General features: G+C 36.2%; 1 protein-coding gene across 1 annotated transcript; it reads right to left on the bottom strand.

The window, feature by feature from the left end:
* Positions 1-20,932: 20,932 nt before the first annotated feature.
* Positions 20,933-21,847, bottom strand: LOC130457220 (keratin-associated protein 9-1-like). Its single transcript, XM_056816772.1, has one exon. It carries the CDS (start codon positions 21,828-21,830, stop codon positions 21,297-21,299), a length of 534 nt encoding a protein of 177 aa, XP_056672750.1. The 5' UTR covers positions 21,831-21,847; the 3' UTR covers positions 20,933-21,296.

The following is a 21,847-nucleotide window of genomic DNA, read 5'->3' as shown; positions in this document are numbered from 1 at the left end:
AGTTTCTGTAAAACACATTGCCACATTCCCATATTATAGGAAATTTTTTTTAACTTTTGTTTGGTCATTTCCATACATTATACATTGAAAACAAAGATCATTTTCTTTTCTTCACTCCCCCCCTCCCACCACCTCTCCCATAGTCCATGCTCAATTCCATTGGGTATCACATGTGTTCTTGATACAAACCCATTTCCATGTTGGTATTTGCATTAGAGTGTTCATTTAGAGTCTCTCCTCAGTCATATCCCCTCCACCCCTTTAGTCAAGCAGTTGCTTTTCATCAGTGTTTTTACTCCCACAGTTTATCCTCTGCTTGTGGATAGTGTTTTTCTCCTAGATCCATGCAGATTGTTCAGGGACATTGCATTGACACTAATGGAGAAGTCCATCACCTTCAATTGTACCACAATGTATCAGTCTCTGTGTACAATGTTCTCCTGGTTCTGCTCCTTTCGCTCTGCATCACTTCCTGAAGGTTGTTCCAGTCTCCATTGAATTCGTCCACTTTATTATTCCTTTTAGCACAATAGTATTCCATCACCAACATATACCACAATTTGTTCAGCCATTCCCCAATTAATGGGCATCCTCTTATTTTCCAATTTTTGGCCATCACAGAGTGCAGCTATGAATATTTTTGTACAAGTCTTTTTCCTTATTATCTCCCTGGGGTACAAGCCCAGCAGTGCTATGGCTGGATCAAAGGGCAGACAGTCTTTTATCGCCCTTTGGGCATAGTTCCAAATTGCCCTCCAGAATGGTTGGATCAATTCACAACTCAACCAGCAATGAATTAGTGTCCCTACTTTGCCACATCCCCTCCAGCATTCGTTACTTTCCATAGCTGTTATGTTAGCCAATCTGCTAGGTGTGAGGTGATACCTCAGAGTTGTTTTGATTTGCATCTCTCTGATTATAAGAGATGTAGAGCACTTTTTCATGTGCTTATTAATAGTTTTGATTTCTTTGGCTGAGAACTGCCTGTCCATGTCCCTTGCCCATTTATCTATTGGAGAATGGCTTGATTTTTTTGTACAATTGATTTAGCTCTTTGTAAATTTGAGTAATTAAACCTTTGTCAGAGGTTTTTATGAAGATTGTTTCCCAATTTGGTGCTACCCTTCTGATTTTAGTTACATTGGTTTTGTTTGTACAAAAACTTTTTAATTTGATGTAGTCAAAATTATTTATTTTACATTTTGTGACTCTTTCTAAGTCTTGCTTGGTTTTAAAATCATTCCCTTCTCAAAGGTCTGACAGGTATACTATTCTGTGTTCACCTAATTTACTTATAGTTTCCTTCTTTATGTTCAGGTCATTCACCCATTCTGAGTTTATCTTGGTGTAGGGTGTGAGGTGTTGATCCAAACCTAAGCTCTCCCACACTGTCTTCCAATTTTCCCAGCAGTTTTTATCAAAATAATGGATTTTTGTCCCAAAAGCTGGGGTCTTTGGGTTTGTCACAAACTGTCTTGCTGAGATTATTTACACCAAGTCTATTCCACTGATCCTCCTTTCTGTCTCTTAGCCAGTACCAAATTGTTTTGATAACCACTGCTTTATAGTATAGTTTGAGATCTTGGACTGCAAGTCCACCTTCCTTTGCATTTTTTTTTCATGATTTCCCTGGATACCCTTGATCTTTTGTTCTTCCAAATGAATGTAGTTATGGTTTTTTCTAATTCAATAAAGAAGTTTTTTGGTAGTTCAATGATTATGGAACCAAATAAGTAAATTAATTTGGGTAGGATTGTCATTTTTATTATGTTAGCTCGTCCCACTCATGAGCAATCAATGTTTTTCCAATTGTTTAGATCTAAGTTTTAGCTGTGGAAAGACAGCTGTGGAAAGTGTTTTGTAGTTGTGTTCATATAGTTACTGGGTTTGTCTTGGCAGATAGATTCCTAAATATTTTATATTGTCTAGGATGATTTTAAATGGTATTTCGCTTTCTAATTCTTGCTACTGAAATGGGTTAGAGATATATAGAAATGCTGATGACTTATGTGGGTTTATTTTGTATCCTGCAACTTTGCTAAAGTTGTTGATTATTTCGAGTAACTTTTTGGTTGATTCTCTAGGATTCTTGAAGTAGACCATCATATCATCTGCAAAGAATGACAGCTTGGTTTCCTCATTGCCAAATTTAATATCTTCAATTTCTTTTTTTCTCTAATTGCTACTGCTAGTGTTTCTAGTACAATGTTAAATAATAGAGGTGATAGTGGGCATCCTTGTTTTACTCCTGATCTTATTGGAAAGGCTTCTAATTTATCCCCATTGCAGATTATGTTTGCTGATAGTTTTAGATATATATTGTTTATTACATTTAGGAAAGGCCCTTCTATTCCTATACTTTCTAGTGTTTTCAATAGGAATGGGTGTTGTATTTTATCAAAGGCTTTTTCTGCATCTATTGAGATAATCATGTGATTTTTGTCAGTTTGCTTGTTAATATGGTCAATTATGTGGATGGTTTTCCTAATATTGAACCATCCTTGCATTCCTGGTATGAATCCTGCCTGGTCATAGTGGATGACCCTTGTGATGACTTGCTGGAGTCTTTTTGCTAGTATCCAATTTAAGATTTTTGCATCTATGTTCATTAGGGAGATTGGTCTATAGTTTTCTTTCTCTGTTTTTGACCTGCCTGGCTTTGGGATCAGTACCATGTTTGTGTTGTAGAATGAATTTGGTAGAACTCCTTCTTGGCCTATTCTGTCAAATAGTTTGTTTAGTATTGGGATTAGTTGTTCTTTGAATGTTTGATAGAATTCATTTGTGAATCCATCTGGACCTGAGGATTTTTTCTTAGGGAGTTCTTTGATGGCTTGTTCAATTTCTTTTTCTGAAATGGGGTTGTTAAGGTAATTTATTTCTTCCTCTTTTAGTCTAGGAAATTTATATTTTTGTAAGTATTCATCCATATCACCTAGATTGCCATATTTGTTGCCATATAATTGGGCATAGTAGTTTTTAATGATTGCCTTAATTTCCTCTTCATTAGAGGTGAGGTCTCCTTTTTCATCTTGGATACTGTCAATTTGGTTTATTTCTTTCCTTTTTTTAATTAGACTGACTAGTACTTTGTCTATTTTATTTGTTTTTTCAAAGTACCAGCTTCTAGTCTTATTTATTAAATCAATAGTTCTTTGACTTTCAATTTTATTAATTTCTCCTTTGAGTTTTAGAATCTCTAATTGAGTCTTCATCTGAGGATTTTTTTAATTTGTTCACATTCTAATTTTTTAATTGGCATGCCCAATTCATTGACCTCTACTCTTATAAATTTCCCCCTGAGTACTGCTTTGGCTGCATCCCATAGGTTTTGAAAGGATGTCTCATCATTGTCATTTTCTTCAATGAAGTTATTAATTGTTTCTATGATTTGTTCTTTAACTAACTAGTTTTGGAGAATCATATTGTTTAATTTCCAATTAATTTTCAGTTTACCTCTCCATGTTCCCTTACTAATTATTATTTTCATTGCATTGTGATCTGAGAAAGTTGCATTTATTATTTCTGCTCTTTTTCACTTGTTTGCAATGTTTTTATGCCCTAATACATGGTCAATTTTTGTGAATGTACCATGTGCTACAGAAAAGAAGGTATATTCCTTTTTGTCCCTATTTATTTTTCTCCACATGTCTACTAACTCTAATTTTTCTAAGATTTCATTCACTTCTCTTACCTTTTTCTTATTTATTTTTTTGTTTTATTTATCTAGTTCAGATAGAGGAAGGTTCAGGTTTTCCACTAGTATAATTTTTCTATCTATTTCGTCCTTGAGTTCCTCTAGTTTCTCCTTTAGAAATTTGGATGCTATGCCATTTGGTGCATACATCTTGAGTACAGATATTTCCTCAATGTCTATACTGCCTTTTATCATGATGTAATTACCTTCCCTATCTCTTTTAACTAGATTTATTTTTACTTTGGCTTTGTTAGATATCATGGTTACGACTCCTGACTTCCTTTTGTCAGTTGATGCCCAATAGATTTGGCTCCACCCTCTTACTTTCACCCCCATGTGTTTCTTGTAGACAGCATATGGTAGGGTTTTGGACTCTAATCTACTTTGCTATTCACTTGCGTTCATTCCATTCACATTCAGAGTTATGATTACTAGCTGTGTATTTCCCAGCATTTTTATTTCTGCTCCTTTTCCTGCCTTTTCTTCTTTCACTATTTCCTTCTCCATCAATGTTTGCTTTTGAACAGTCCCCCTTGTTCCCACCCTTATTTTACTTCCCTTTCTACCTCCCTCCCTATTTATTCCCCCCTTATTTTCCCTGTAGTCTTTCTAAAATTAACCCCCCACTCCCTCCCTCTCTTGTACTGCTTCCCTCCCCACCAGACCATTTGTTACCCTTCTACTCCCCTATAGGGTGCAAATCTATTCTCTGCCCCCAATGGATTGGATTGTTTTTCCCTCTTTGAGTCACTTTCAAAGTATATAATAGTTGAGTATTTCCTGTCTCCGACCCCTTTACCCTTTCAGTGTATTGATGTTCTCCCCCCTCCAACCATGAGCTTCTTTATGACATATAAATTTACCCCCATTTGTTTCTTTTCCCATTTCTTTTAATATTAGCCTATTTTAAAGCACTAGTTATATATATATATATATGCATACTCATGCATATGTATTTTTGCATGCATATATCTATATACCTATTTATGTCTTGTCCTTTCACCCTATACAGTTTGTTGCTGTTCCCTCTAAGTATACTTCTTTTTGCTGCCCAGGTAATAACAACAGTTTTTAAGAGTTACCAATGACCTCTTTTCTTATAGGGATACATATCATTTTAACTTATTGAGTCTCTTAAAAATTTTTTTTTGGTTTTTCTTTTTCCCCCTCTTTTTAAATTACCTTTTGATGATTCTCTTGAGTTCTGTGCTTGGACATCAAATTTTATGTTCAGGTCTGGTCTTTTCTTTACGAATTCTTGAAATTCTTCTATTTTGTTGAATGACCATACTTTCCCCTGTAAGAATATAATCAGTTTTGCAGGGTAGTTGATTCTTGGTTGTAGACCTAGTTCCCTTGCTTTCTGGAATATCTTATTCCATGTCTTTCTTTTTTTCAGTGTGGATGCAGCCAGATCCTGAGTTATCCTTACTGTGGTTCCTTGGTATCTGAATGACTTCTTCTTGGCAGCTTGTAATATCTTTTCTTTGGTCTGATAGTTCTTGAATTTGGTTATAACATTCCTGGATGTTGTCAGTTGGGGACTAAGTACAGGAGGTGATTTGTGGATTCTATCAATCTCCACTTTTCCTTCTTGTTCAAGGATTTCAGGGCAGTTTTCTTTAATAATTTCCTGTAATATAATGTCCAGGCTTTTTCTTTTGTCGTGGTCTTCTGGTAGGCCAATAATTCTTAAATTGTCTCTCCTTGAACAATTTTCTAAATCCTGTTTTGTGAATGAGATGCTTCATATTTTCCTCAATTTTTTTATTCTTTTAGTTTTGTTTTATAGAGTCCTGCTGCCTTGTGAAGTCGCTCGATTCTAATTGTTGTATTCTGGTTCTTAAAGACTGGATTTCATCCTTAGTTTTTTGGTCGTCCTTTTCCTTTTGGTCGGATTTTCTTTGGAGGTCATCTTTCATCTTCTTCACCTCATCTTTCATCTGCTTTACCTCATTTTCCAGCTGGTTGATTTTGGCTTTCAAGACACTATTTTCTGTTTCCAGATGACTTATCTTAGTTTTTAAGTTCTTTTCCCAATTGTCTTCAGCTTCTCTTAATTGTGTTTTGAATTGCATTTTGAGTTCTTCCAAAGCCTATATCCAATTCGCTGGGATTTCTGATTTTTCCTTTGCTGATCCCTCCCCCTCTGTTTCATTTGCTCTTTGCTCATTACCTGTGCAGAAGCTGTCTGTTGTAATTTCTTTCTTCTTTTTCTGTTGTTTGTCAAAAACTTAAAGACATAGCAATTCTGATCAATACAATGTTCTACAAAAATTCCAAAGGACTTTTGCTAAAAAAAATGCACTTTTACACAGAGAATGGTTAGAAGCTGAATGCAAATTGAAACATTTTTCTAGTTTACCCCTTCTTTGCTCCCCGTATTTGGCTGTGCTCTTGCTCCTCTCATTTTGTTTTGGTTTTGGGGCTGTCAGTCTCCCCTCTTGGAGCTTGGTCAGATCTCTTGGTACAGTCTCTAAGGGAGGAATGTTAGCTTACCTGTCCTCTGGAGGCTTTTGATTTGATTGAGTTCAACTGGGTTGGGCTGTATGTGGTATGAAGCTCTGAGGCTCTGAAGACTCCTGGAAGGCTGGGCCACCCAGGCTTTCTCCAGTTCTCTCCAGCTGCTTCTCCACTGTCTGCAAGTGCCTTTGCCCACCTCCCTAAACTCTGAGGAGTTCTGATAGGATTATGTTCAACTGGATTGGTCTGTATGTGCCCCGAGGCAACGGTGAGACTGGAGCCCAATGGAGGGACCCAGCCACGGCCAGTCTGTCCCTGGCTTCCTCCCAGCTGTCCAAGCTGGATGCTCCGAGTCTGGGGCCCCACTGCTCACAAGGTAGACCCTCCAAACCAGCACCTTTGCCTGCTCAGAGGATCCTGCTGCTGCTGGGGGCTCATCCCTCTGGGTTGTGGGGGAGGGGTCCTGGGACCTTCCCTCTGACTTCCCCTTAGCCCTCAGTATTCTCAGATTCTGGCTTTTGGGGGACATACCTTTTGATTTGAGTCCAGAAGGAGGGTTCCCCGCTTCTGTCCTGTTGTTCAGCTTGAATTTCGGTGCCCTAGGAGTATTCATTCTGTATCAGTTAAGGAAGTGTCTTCCACCAGGTCTGAACTTTTGCTGCTTGCTAAGCAGCCATCTTGACTCTGCCTGTTATAGGAAAAATTAATGGAAAAAATGTTTCAATTTGCATTCAGCTTCTAACCATTCTCTGTGTAAAAGTGCATTTTTTTTTAGCAAAAGTCCTTTGGAATTTTTGTAGAACATTGTATTGATCAGAATTGCTATGTCTTTAAGTTTTTGAGCATTGAAATTTGCTGTGATGGTTTGCTTGTTCTCCCTTCACTTGGCATACCTTCACATAATTCTTCAGAGATTTTTCTGAAACCATCTTCATCATTTCTTTCAAAACAACAGTATTCCATCACAATCATATACCACAACTAGTTCAACCATTACTCAATATTTGGCCATCCCCTAAGTTTCCAGTTTTTGGTCACCATTAAAAGAGCTACAATCAATATTTTTCTACTTGTGGTACCTTTTATTTTTCTTTGATAGCTTTGGTATATAGACCTAGTAGCAATATTGCTGATTTCAAGGATGTGCAGTTTTACAATACTTTGGGCATATTTTGCTTAATTATTAGTAATGTACAGAGATCAGCATGTGAATTCAATGAGCATTTATTAATGTTCCACTCATTGTCCTGAGCACAGAAGATACCAAAAAAGAAAAGTTTAAACATTCTTTCCCTAACAGCTCTCACTCTCTAATGAAGGAAAATATGAAGAAACAACATGAACAAAACATACACAGAAAAACTACAAGGAGGTAATCTCAGAAAGAAAGTACTAGGTGAAAGGTATGGGGAATAGCTAGAAAAAGTTTACCAGGATAAGATTTGGGGAAATATAGCAAGTTTAACTTTGGAAAAATTAAGTGTAAGATTTCTATAAGACATTCAATTTAAGATGTCCAATAGATATTTAAAGATGAGAGACTCTATGGCATCTGATAGAAAGAAGCTAATCTGAGAATTATCAGCAGAGAGATAATAACAGAAGACATGGGAAATGTGATCATCCAGTAAAATAATAAAGAGATAAGGGAAAAGTGACCAAGACAGAGTCTTAAGGGACACACATTGTTAACATGTATGAGTTAAATGAAGATTTATAAAAAGTTACCAAGAAGTTTCCTGAGAGGCAGGAAGAGTATTAGGGGTGAATAATTTTATAAAAATATAGAAAGAAGAGATTATCAGTGAAAAGAAGGCTATTGAAATTGCCAAAAGCTATAGAGTAGTTACAAATAACGAGGATCATTTTCTTAAAATCATTACATTTGTCCATTTAGATGTCATTGGTAAATTTGGAGAGAATCATTTTGAATGAATGATGAAATCAGAAGCTAGAGGGCAGAAAATTAAAAAAAGAATGGGAAGACATGAAGTAGAAGTATTGGTTGTAGATGGATTTCATAAGAAGTTCAGCCAAAAGAGTGTGAAGAAAAATAAGATGATAGTGGAGATGAACAAAATATATGAAGGTTTTTTAAAATTTCTATTAAACATTATTTTTTATTTGGTCAATTTCAAACATTATTCCTTGGATAAAAAAAATCATTTTCTTTCCCTCCCTCCCCTCCCGCCACCTCTCCCATAGCTGATGCGTGATTCCACTGGGTATTACATGTGTCCTTGATCCGAACCTATTTCCATGTTGTTGGTATTTGCACTAGGACTTTCATTTAGAGTCTACATCCCCAATCATATGCCCTTGGCCCCTGTAGTCAAGAAGTTGCCTTTCCTTGGTGTTTTTACTTCCACAGTTTGTCCTCTACTTGTGGATAGTGTTTTTTCTCATATATCCCTGCAGATTGTTCAGGGACATTGCATTGACACTAATGGAGAAGTCCATTATGTTCGATTGTACCACAGCATATCAGTCTCTGTGTACAATGTTCTCCTGGTTCTGCTCTTTTTGCTCTGCATCACTTCCTGGAGGTTTTTCCAGTCCCCATGGAATTCCTCCACTTCATTATTCCTTTGAGCACAATAGTATTCCATCACCAAGATATACCACAATTTGTTTAGCCATTCCCCAATTGAAGGGCATCCCCTCATTTTCTAGATTTTTGCCACCACAAAGAGCACAGCTATGAATATTCTTGTACATGTCTTTTTCTTTATTATCTCTTTAGGGTACAAACCCAGCACTGTTATGGCTGGGTCAAAAGGTAGGCAGTCTTTTATCTCCCTTTGGGTATAGTTCCAAATTGCCCTCCAGAATGGTGCATCAATTCACAACTCCACCAGCAATGAATTAAGGTCCTGACTTTGCCACATGCCCTCCAGCATTCATTACTTTCCATAGCTGTCGTGTTGGCCAATCTGCTAGGTGTGAGGTGATATCTCAGAGTTGTTTTGATTTGCATCTCTCTGATTATCAGTGATATGATTTCTTTAACTGAAAGAGAATTTTCTTTAACTGAAAGAGAATGATTTTGGAGAATCATATTATTTAATTTCCAATTAATTTTTTATTTGGCTCTCCATGTATACTTACTGATCATTTTTTAAAATTTCCTTATAATTTGAAAAGGTTGCATTTATTACTTCTGCTTTTCAGCAGTTGTATGCCATGTTTTTATGACCTAGTATATGGTCAATCTTTGTGAATGTGCCACGTGCTGCTGAAAAGAAGGTGTATTCCTTTTTGTCCCTATTTATTTTTATCTATATATCTATTAACTCTAATTTTTCTAAGATTTCATTCACCTCCTTTACCTCATTCTTATTTTTTTATTTAATTTATATAAATTTGATAGTGGTAGGTTCAGGTCTCCCACTAGTATAGTTTTACTATCTATTTCCTCCTTCAATTCTACTAGTTTCTTCATTAGAAATTTGGGTGCTATACCATTGAGTACATACATGTTGATTAGTGATATTTCCTCATTATCTATACTTCCTTTTATCAGGATGTATTTACTTTCCCTATCCCTTTTAATAACATCTATTTTTACTTTGACTTTGTCAGATATCATGATTGAAACTCCTGTCTTCTTTCTGTCAGTTGAGGCCCAATAGGTCTTTCTCCACCCTTTAATTCTGACCTTGTGAGTATCTACTTGCCTCATGTGTGTTTCTCATAGACAACAAATGGTAGGATTCTGGATTCTAATCCACTCTCCTATTATTCTATGTTTTATGGGTCAGTTCATCCCATTCATGTTCAAAGTTATGATTGTCACTTTTGAATTCCCTAGCATTTTGATATCCTCTCCTAGTTCTGTCCTTTCTTCTTTTGCTATATCCTTTTAACCCAGTGGTTTACTTTTAGTCAATTCCCTTATTCCCCTCCCTTGATATGCTTCCCTTTCTGGCCCCTCCCTTTTTGTTCCCTTCTTGTTTTTTTAGGGTCTGTTAAGTTCCCTCACCCCTCTCCTTCTCTCCTTTTTTTTTTGAACTCCCTCCCCCCTAACCCCCCTTAATTTTCCCTTCTCACTTACACTGTAGGATAAGATAGAATTCAAGATCCCAATGGATCTAGATGCTCTTCCCTCTCAGAGTTGATTTCACTGAGAGTAATGTTTGAGTATTACGTATTAGCACTCTCTTCCTCTTCCTCTTATAAAACTATTCTTCCCCTCCCCTTCCCATGTGTATCTTTGTGTGACAAAGCATATTCTATTTATTTTATATCTTCAAGTATCTCTTGGTACCATCATCGATTCTCCCCCACCCTTTTTTTGCATATAATTTTATAGTCCTTAATACACCAATCTTTTCTTTCGAATGATTCCTCTATTTATTATAATAATGAAAAGATTTTTGAGAGTTACAAATAACATTTCCCCTATATATTAATATATATAATTTGATCTATTTGTAGCCCTTAAAGAAGAGAGTTTTTATTAAAAAAAAACATTTTTCTCCTTTTCCTTCTCTTTCTTATTTACCTTTCCATGTTTCTCTTGATCTTTGTGTTTGGATGTCAAACTTTCCACATAGCTCTGGTCTTTTCTTTACAAATACCAGGAAATCTTCTATTTTGTTGAATGCCCATACTTTCCCCTGGAAGTATATAGTCAGTTTTGATGGATAGGTGATTCTTGGTTGAAGACCCAGTTCTCTTGCCTTTCTGAATATCGTGTTCCAGGCCTTAAGGCCCTTTAGTATGGAAGCTGCCAGGTCTTGTGTGATCCTGATTGGTGCTCCTTGGTATCTGAATTGTTTCTTTTTGGCTTCTTGTAGGATTTTCTCCTTAGCTTCAAAGCTCTGGAATTTGACAATTACATTTCTGGGAGTTGTTTTCTGGAGGTTTAGTGTAGAGGGTGTTCTATGGATTCTTTAAACATCGATTTTGACCCCTTGTTCAAGAACTTCAGTGCAGTTTTCTTGGATGATAACTTGTATTATGATGTCAAGATTTCTGTTTATTTCTAGCTTTTCAGACAGACCAATGATTCTCAAATTGTCTCTCCTTCCTCTGTTTTCCTGATCTGTCACCTTGTCAGTGAGATATTTTATGTTTTCTTCTATTTTGTCAGTCTTTTGATTTTGCTTTATTAATTCTTGCTGTTTTGCAAGATCGTTGGTTTCCAGTTGCTCAATCCTGGTCCTTAAGGCCTGGTTTTCTTCCATAATCTTTTGGTTTTCTGCTTTAACCTTTTGGTATTCAGCTATGATTTCTTCTTTTGTATTTGAACCATTTCCTACTTCTGAAACCAGAAGGCTTCCATCTTTTTGATAAGCTCCAATTGAAATTCTTCCAGTACTTGTGGACAATTTTCATTTTTAGAGGGTTTTGCCTTTGTTTGAATTTCATCCAGTATTTCCTCTGTAGCCTGGGTTTTTCCTCCGTAAAAATTCTCGAGGGTTACTGTCTTTTTTTGTTTGTTTGTTTGTTAGTTTTTTGGAAGTATTTTGAGGCTCCTGTGCACAATTAGCCATTTTCATGGATGTTTTTCCTTCCCTCTTTAGTCAGAAATCTGAGTGAACTGGGAAGGTTCTCTGTGTATGGAGTTAAGGAGCAAGGATTTTGCCTGAGGCAAGCTCTCAAATCTCCACAGTCCTTTGCAGCTCTTCTCTGTGCTACCTTCCCAGAGGTGCTCAAGGTCTGCTCTCTCCTGGCCGCCTGGGTTTCTGGTCTAGCTGCTTTTAGGGGTAGGTCCCTGGAGGTCCTAGTTAGCTCCCAAGGATCTAGAGGTGCCCCTTGCTCACTCTAGAAGTTCCCCTCACTCGCTCATTCTGGCATGCTTTGGCTCTGGCTCTGGCTCCATAGGTGGGGTAGGAGAGGGTGGATTGGCTTGTGTTTAGGTAGACACTTTTTCACCCTCTTATAGATTGGAAAAGCTCCAATCCCACATACCTTCAATGCTGCGCCCTACTGTATAGTTCTTCTGTTCTTCTGAAAATGATTTTTAAGATCTTTTGGGGTAGTCTTTATCAGTGTGTGTTGGGGAGAGAAAGTGACCCGTGTTTAGACTGCTGCCATGCTTACCTGGAAGTCCCCCTAAAGGTTTTTTTAAGGATAGTGAGATGTAGACATTTTTCTAGTCTGCAGTGAAGCAGACATCAGAGAAGAAGATATTGGAGATAAGGAAGATATAGGGGAGGTAATAATGAAGCATTGTACTTAAGAAGAAGGCTGGAAGTGGTATAATTTGTGAATGTAGAACCATTTGCCTTGATGAGAAGAATCACCTTTTCATGTGAGACAAAAATGAAAGGGGAAAGAGTGGAGGAGAGCATCTTATTAATATGAGAGTATAAGGAACTTAGAAGAGGGGTTCTTGGTGAATGGTCTCATTATCTTTTCAGTGACATAAGATTTTGAGATGAAGGGATGGAAGAGAAAAGTTATGAAAGATTTAAGGAGGGATTTAAGGGTTTGAGGAAAAGTAGGGTTTATCTCTATGGGTCTAGCATAAAATGATATTCAAAACCCTGATAGTTATCAAATGATTGGGAACTATTAGTTATGAGTCAGAAAAGAAACCGGGAATCTGAGTAGTAAGAAGGATCTGGAAGCTTTCTCTTTTGGCTTGGAATAAGCTATCGAGTAATCAAAGTCTTATTCTCTTAAGAATTGCAGGTACCTTAGCAATTATAGAGCATAATTCTTTGAGTAGGAAGATGATGAAACTTAAAAGCATTTCCATGAATTGGTTTGATTTCTCTAGTGAAAAAAGCTAAAACTATGGATGATATGAGTTTGAATTGAGGTAATAATGAGCAATAGAATGACTTTGCATATCATCAGTATTTTTATTTAAGCTTTACAAGCTATCAATATTTATTTTTTCTTTATTATTTTCAAATATTTTTCCATGGTTACATGATTTATGTTCTTTCCTTCTCCTTATCCTACCCCCTCCCAAAACCAACAAGCAGTTACACTGGATTATACATGTATCATCATTCAATACTTATTTCCATATTATTCATTTTTGTAATAGAGTAATCTTTTAAAAACCAAAACCCCAAATCCTATACCCATATAAGGATATGATAAATCATGTGTTTTTCTCCCTTTCTACTCCAACAGTTTTTTCTCTTAATGTGGTTTGCATTCTTTCCTATAAGTCCCTCAGGGTTGTCCTGGATCATTGCATTCTTATCATTAAGCAAAGTCAATTACATTTAATTGTTCTACAATGTTTAAGTTTCTGTATACAATGTTCTCCTGACTCTCCTCATTTCACTCTGCATCAGTTCATGGAATTCTTTCCAGTTCCTAAGGAAATTCAACAGTTTATTGTTCCATATAGCACAATAGCATTCCATCACCATTATATACCACAATTTGTTTAGCCATTTCCTGATCGAGGGACACTCCCTCATTTTCCAATTTTTGCCATCACAGGGAGCACAACTATAAATATTTTTGTACAAACATTTTTCATTATTAGCTCTTTGGGGTATAAATCTAATAATAGTATTGTTAGATCAAAGAGTATTTAATCTGTTAATATCCTTTAGGCATAATTCCAAATTGCCTCCTGGAATGGTTGAATCAAATCACAACTTCACCAGCAATGCATTAGTGTCCCAATTTTGCCACTTCCCCAACAACATTTATTATTTTCCTTTACTGTCATATTGTCAATCTGCTAGGTGTGAGGTATTACCTCAGAGTTGTTTTGATTTGCATTTCTCTAATCAGGAGGAATTTAGAACACCGTTAAGCAAAAATTTCAGTGGATTGAGAACCAGGCCTACATATGGGAGGTCCTAGGTTCACATCTGGCCTCAGATACTTCTTAGCTGTGTGACCCTGGGTAAGTCATTTAACCCCTATTGCCTAGCCCTTACTGGTCTTCTGCCTTTATTGGTTCCAAGGCAGAAGACAAACAATTAAACAAAAACAATTAAGAGAGGCAGAGGAAAAGTGGAAAAGAGAAATGGAAGAAATGAAAAGGGAGACCCAAAAGCAGATGGAGGAAAATCAGGCCCTAAAAATTAGAATTGAGCAACTAGAAACTAATGACTTCATGAGACATCAAGAAACAACAATCAAAATCAAAAGAATTTAGAAAAAAACAGATGAAAACATGAAACATCTTATTGAAAAAAATATCTCACCTGGAAAATAGATCCAGGAGAGACAATTTGAGAATTATTGAACTACCTGAAAGCCTTGATCAAGAAAAAAAGTCTGGACATAATAATACAAAGAATTACCAAAGAAAACTGCTCAGATATCCTTGAACAAGAAAATAAAGTTGAAATTGAAAGAATTCATAGATCACCTCCAGAACGAAATCCTTAAATGACAACTTCCATGAATGTAGTAGCTAAATTCAAGAGCCCCGAAGCCAAGGAGAAAATTATGTAAATATCCAGAAAGGAATCATTTAAATAGAATGGAGCTGCAATCGGGATGATACAGGACCTAACAGTTTCTACATTGATGGATCAGAAGGCATGCAATATGATATTCAGGAAGACAAATGATCTGGGTTTACAGCCCAGAGTCAACTACCCAGCAGAACTGAGCATATTGTTTCAGGGTGGAAAATGGACATAGAATAAGAGAGAAGATTCTCAAGAATTTGTGAGAAATAAGAAAGACCTAAACAAAAAATTTTAAGTCCAACCATGAGACCCCAAGAGAAGCCTAAAAAGGTAAATAAGAAAGATAAACTTTAAGAAACTTATTAAGGTCAAATGTTTCTATTTCTTTTTTATCTACAGAAAGTTAATTTTTTAATTTTTTTCATAGTTTCATCTCTTTTAATATTTTTGTTAGAAATTATTTATTTAGAAGATTTTTCCATGGTTACATGATTCATGATTTTTCCCACCTCTCTTCCCTCCCCCCTCCAGGAGCTGACAAGCAATTCCATTGGATTATACATGTATCATTGTTCAAAACCTATTTACATATTATTCATATTTATAATAGAGTTTTGAAGCCAAAACTCCCATCATATCCCCATAAAAACACATGATCAATCATATGTTTTTCTTCTGCATTTCTATTCCCGCAATTCTTTTCCTGAATGTGGATAGCATTCATTCTCATAAGTTCCTTGGTGTTGTCCTGGATCACTGCATTGTTATTAGTAGAAAAGTCTATTACATTCAATTGTGCCACAAACTATCAGTCACTGTGTACAGTGTTTTCCTGGTTCTGCTTTTTGTTCTATATCAATTCTTTTTTTTTAAGGTACTTTAACCTCATTTATTGAAAGATACATTTAAATTATCAGTCATCTTAGTATAAAAATTGTTACAGAACATTGCATCCAAAAGCACTAGATTCTATTCAACACAATTCTATTTAGTTTCTTTTTTGCCATTTTGACATCTGTACCAAAATTACAGTACTCAATTTTCATTGAATATATATAATCTTACATGATTGAAAATCCCGAGGTAAATTCAGTGTTCACTGCCAACATCTTTGAAGTCTGAAGTTAACCTTCTGGGAAGAATCCAGACATTTTAAATTCCCACATACAATGGAACTCATAATTGTAATCAGACAGTACAAATTTTATTTTAAAACTAATTCTTATGATACTCTTGCATTTATATGGTTTTATTAGATCAGTTATACATGAAATCCTTAACTTTTCAGTAAACCGATCTACTTAAAATCTAAAGATTTATAAGATTATGGCTAAGGATACTATTTATTTTTGTATTCTGGTTACACTTTTGATCTGTTAATCTCAAAGCACTAAACATTATCTCTTATCACCAAATATAAAATCAGTACAAAGTATTTTCAATTGGAGTCTTGCCTGAAATAAATAAAGCCCTTAATACTTTCCCTAATAAACAAGGGTTTACAGTTAAGGCTAAAAGTTCTCTAGAACAAAAATATACTTTTCAAAATTTTACTTTTATTAGATTGCATATGTAGCTTCTGTTGGTCAGGTATCATATTCTGTAATAATCAGATACACATTTTAGAGCAACTGGGAAAATATGTTAACTCCACATTAAGCATGTAACTGCTCTAATAAATATAGGAGAAAGCATTTTTTTTTATTTTTTTAAAAACCCTTACCTTCCGTCTTGGAGTCAATACTGTGTATTGGCTCTAAGGCAGAAGAGTGGTAAGGGCTAGGTAATGGGGGTCAAGTGAATTGCCCAGGGTTACACAGCTGGGAAGTGGCTGAGGCCAGATTTGAACCTAGGACCTCCCATCTCTAGGCCTGGCTCTCAATCCACTGAGCTACCCAGCTGCCCTGAGAAAACATATTTTAGAAGGGTTTATTTTACAAGAAAATTTCAAAGTACTTCGTATTTTGAAGCCAAAATAAATTTTAATGAAAACTTTTAAAGTTTGTGAATACAGGGTAGATACTTGGACATTTCATCTTTAAAATGTACTATTGAGGTATTTAGCTATATAAAGGCTAAATAGTACCATCTTCTTAACAGGTAGACACATCCTGGTAGGTTAACCCAAAGCCTGTCTCTACATTGCCTACACTTTCCATACTACAAAATAGCCCTTTGTTTTACTTAATGGAAATTTAAAGAGCTAGTTCTTGTCCAATCTCTAGATTAACCTTTTCAAAAAAAAGCATCTTAAACTTTCAAGGAGATTGGTGAGTAATTAAAACTTTATATTCAAAGAATTTTAAAATCCTTAACTATTAAAAACTGAAAAAAAAGCCAACAGCTCACTGGAAAATAACCATATATTTCAAAAATTACTGATTAAGCAAAGGTTTTCTTGTTTTAATATATTTTAAAGTAACCATTACACTTCAAATTTGTTCCACATTTATATGTATTTTAAATGAATTTTGCTATGTAACATAATTTTAGATGGAGGAGTAAATATACTGAATGAAGTACACTGAAAAACACACTGTGATGTATACTATAGTTCTGTTTTCCAGGAGGAACAAGAAAGGGAAAGAGGAGAGTTTCATGGCAAATGAATGCATTTTCATCTTCTACTAGTTTGGAATCTTCTAAAATATTGCCTAAAAATAAAATGCCTATCTTTTTCAATTCAAATTTAATAAACTTAGTTAACCTTTATTCATAAATGTAGAAACACATGAGATGGCTAAACAGGTTCCAAAAACTTGCATTTCTACAAAATACACATATTACTTGTATATTGTTATCTTGTGACAATAAATAGCAATTTAACATACCTGCAGGGAAATTAAATGATGAATATTTGCACCAAATGAAACCTATCATTCTTCACAGCTTGAGAAACATGATGATCTTCTGTATTAGTGATCGTTATCCTTCACTTTTCTAAAGGCACATACACATCTCATGTTTTTTTTTCATTGAACTACCTGTCAAAGTTTCATCTTGGAGGCTGGAGTGAAGATCCTTTCATGAAAGTGGTTTGGATGCCGTCTTTACTTGCATGTAAGAAATGAGATATAATACCATATAAAAGAGGTACTGGTTTTGCATTTGAATTTTCAAATATAGTTAATTCCTTAATGAGAAATTGTCTTTCCAATGGCATTTCTGTATAACCAGATTCAGCTATAAGAACAGATGCTGAATACTTATATTTGTTGAATTCCAAATACTCCCAAATTAATTCATTAATTGGAAGGTTTTCATGAGACAGTGATGGAAGTTTTTCACCTTGATCATCTAGTGCATCAAAAACTTCAGCTCAGATCTTTGCTCTTAAGTGGTCCAATACACCTCTTTTTTTCCAGTATATCCTTTAAAACTACTTTGAGCTCTACAAAAGTAGCCATTTTCCAAAGGTCACCAGGGAGTCTACATCAATTCTTTGAGATATTTCCAGTTCACATAGAAATCCTCCAGTTCATTATTCCTTTCTACACATTAGTATTCCATCACCATCAGATACCACAATTTTTTCAGTCATTCCCCAATCGATGGAGACCCCCTCATTTTCCAATTTTTGCTACCACAGAGAGTGTGACTATGAATATTTTTGTACAAGTATTTTTCCCTCTTATCTCTTTGGAGTACAAATCCAGCAGTGGTGTGGCTGGATCAAAGGGTATGTAATCTTTTAAAGCCCTTTGGGCACAATTCCAAATTGCCCTCCAGAATGGTTGGATCAATTCACAACTCCACCAGCAGTGTATGAGTGTCCCAATTCTGCCACATCCCCTCCAACATTTGTCACTTTCCTTTGATGCCATATTGACCAATCTTCCAGGTGTAAAGTGGTACCTCAGAGTTGCTTTCAGTTTCATTTATCTAATAAGGAGGGATTTAGAACAAGTTTTCATGTCATTATTGATAGTTTTGATTTCTTCATCTGAGAACTGCCTATTCATACCACTTGACTATTTCCTAATTGAGGAAAAAGGTTTGTCCTTCTACATGGAAAGAGGGTATCTCTACTTCTTGAATATTATTCTTAGTAGTAGAGCAGGTAAAAGGAATATACTTAGAAACATATTAGTAGTAGAGCAGGTAAAAGGAATATACTTAGAAAGATAGTGGGGAAGTAAGCTGATTACAACTTACTTCCCCACTATCTTTCTAAGTATATTCCTTTTACCTGCTCTACTACTAAGAATAATGTACTCATTGGCATATGGAATACTATCTTACCCTACAGAGAAATAGAAAGGCAATAAGATAAGGGAAGGGGGAGATAATTGGAGGGAAATGTGAATGGGAATGATAAAAAGCAAAACACTGGTGAGGAAGAATGGAGTGAAAGGGAATAGAGAAAGATAAAAAGGGGAAAATAAGAGAGAAGACAATACACAGTAATCATAAATGTGAATAAGACAAACTTACCCATAAAATGGAAGCAAATAGCACACTGTATTAAAAACCAGAATCCTACTATATGTTGTTTACAAGAAACTCATTTGAGGAAGGGTGACACAAACAGATTAAAGATTGGAACAGAATTTATTATGCATAATTAAAATAAAAAAAATCAGGAGTAGCAATCCAGATATCAGACAAAGCTGAAGTAAAAAAATTGATCTGATTAAAATATATAAGGAAGGCAATTACATCTTACTAAAAGGTACTATAAACAATGAAGTAATAAATATATGTACATATGTGTATTTGTATGTATATGCACACATATATAAGGATATATATGTGCATATACATGCAACTAGAGATTAAAAAATACTCAACTCGTATGTTCATTGAAATTCATCCAAAGAGGGAAGAACAATCCAATCCATTAGAGCAGAGAATTTAGAGCCAATCCATTAGAGCAAGCGAATAATAGAGTGCATAAGAATCCAATACCCTACCATATGCTCTCTACAAGAAACACACATGAGGAAGGTAGATACACATAGGGTCAAAGTAAGAGGATGGAGCCAAATCTACTGGGCATCAACTGATAAAATGAAGGCAGGAGTCACAATCATGATATATAACAAAGCCAAAGTAAAATAGATCTGATTAAAAGGGATAGGTATGATAATTGCATCCTGATAAAAGGGAGTATAAACAATGAGGAACTATCAGTACTCAACATGTATGCTCCAAATGGCATAGCATCCAAATTTCTAAAGGAGAAACTAGTGGAGCTCAAGGATGAAATAGATAGAAAAACTATATTAGTGGGAGACCTGATAAATCAAACCAAAAAATAAATAAGTAAGAGGTAAGAGAAGTGAATGAAATTATAGAAAAATAGAGTTATTAGACATGTGGAGAAAAATAAATAGGGACCAAAAGGAATGCATCTTCTTTTCAGCCGCACATGATACATTCACAAAAATTGATCATGTATTAGGTCATAAAAATATTGCAAACAAGTGCAATAAAGCAGAAATAATAAATGCAACCTTCTCAGATCACAATGCAATGAAAATAATAATTAGTAAGGGTACATGGAGAGGCAAATAAAAATTAACTGGAAATGAAACCATAGGATTCTCCAAAATCCATTAGATAAAGAAAAAATCATTTTAATACCTTCAATTCCTTCTTCTTTAATCGCTACAGTTAGTGTTACTAATACAATGTTAAATAATAGAGATGATAATGGGCATTCTTGTTTCACTCCTGATCTTATTGAGAAGGCTACTAGTTTATTCCCTTTGCAGATGATGTTTGTTGATTGTTTTAGATATATACTGTTTATTATTTTTAGTAAAGGTCCTTCTATTCCTTTACTTTCTGGTGTTTTCAATAGGAATGGGTGTTGTATTTTGTTCAAGGCTTTTTCTGAGTGTAAATCATACAATCACATGAAAAAATCTCCGCGGATGGAGGATAATTGGTGTGCAAATATGGTGAATTATTTGGGAAAAAAGAATAATAACAAACTTTATAGACTTTTCACAAAACACTCTGTAAAGTGTAGAGACTGGATGACCACATGTCAAGTGCATGATAGCATTCCTTTGGAGCCCATATTATACTAAATGGCACCTGAAGACTCTTTGAAATGACAATTCAGTGATTTTAAAAAATTGTTCAAGAATTGGAGGGTATGATTGAGGAGAGACTCTAAATGAACACCCTAATGTAAATACCAACAACATGGAAATGGGTTCGGAGCAAGGACACATGTGATACCCAGTGGAATTGCGCATGGGCTAGGGGAGGGGTGGCGGGAGGAGGGGGGAGGAAAAGAAAATGATCTCTGTTTCCAATGAATAATGTATGAAAATGACCAAATAAAATAATATTTTAAAAAATTGACAAAGAACATATAAAAAGACAAAATTAGCCAAGACAAAGAATTCATCACTTGTCTAGAAGTTTTATTTGCAATTTGACAAACAATAAGACAAAAGCAACGGTTAGGAGAGGGAATCTGGACAAGAAACACCTTGAGAATCTTTGTATTCAAATCTTGTTGTGAGCTAAAAACATGAGCAATGACGTTCCTGTCACAGAGCCAAGTTTTGTGACCAAAGCTGAGGAAGGAAGTTCCTGAGGATTTAAGAGAATAGGCAAGATTTTGAGTTGATGGAGTTCAATGAGATAAAACTTTGATATCCATGTAGAACAAGGAGGCAAACAGAAAACTAATCATTGCAGAAATCAAGGTGTGGATTGTTTCCTATTGGATTGCCATGAAAGCTCTCCTTGCCCTGAAGCAAGAAGGAAGAAGGGAGGTGGTGGCTGACATTAGTTAGGAATGGTGGGCAATTGAACAGAGGTGTGAGAGCTCAGCAGCAAGAAGTCCCACAGCAGGCTGGTCTGCAACAGTTGGTTCTGCAGCAGGTAATATGGCAGCAGGTGGGGCGGCAGCAGCAAGGCTGGCAGCAGCTAGAAGTACAGCAGGTGGGGCGGCAGCAGCAGGGCTGGCAACAGCTAGATGTGCAGCAGGTAGGGCGGCAGCAAGGTTGGCAGCAGCTAGAAATACAGCACGTGGGGCGGCAGCAAGGCTGGCAGCAGCTGGGGCGACAACAGCTAGAAATACAACAACAGGGGGGACAGCAGCAGGGCTGGCAGCAGCTGGGGCGACAGCAGCTAGTTATGCAGCAGGTAGGGCGGCAGCAGCAAGGTTGGCAGCAGCTGGACCCACAGCAGCTGGGGCGACAACAGCTAGAAATACAGCAGCAGGGGCGGCAGCAGGGCTGGCAGCAGCTGGACCCACAGCAGGTGGGGCGGCAGCAGCTAGAAATACAGCAGCTGGGCCGGCAGCAGCCAGAGCCACAGCTTGGACCACAGCAGGTGGAGCCACAACAGGAACTGACCATGGTGTTGGTAGGTTGAG

The sequence above is a fragment of the Monodelphis domestica genome, chromosome 2 (assembly GCF_027887165.1).
Source record: "Monodelphis domestica isolate mMonDom1 chromosome 2, mMonDom1.pri, whole genome shotgun sequence".
Taxonomy (NCBI): domain Eukaryota; kingdom Metazoa; phylum Chordata; class Mammalia; order Didelphimorphia; family Didelphidae; genus Monodelphis; species Monodelphis domestica.
The sequence above is the reverse complement of the archived record's forward strand: the minus strand, read 5'-3'. Positions and strand labels throughout refer to the sequence as shown.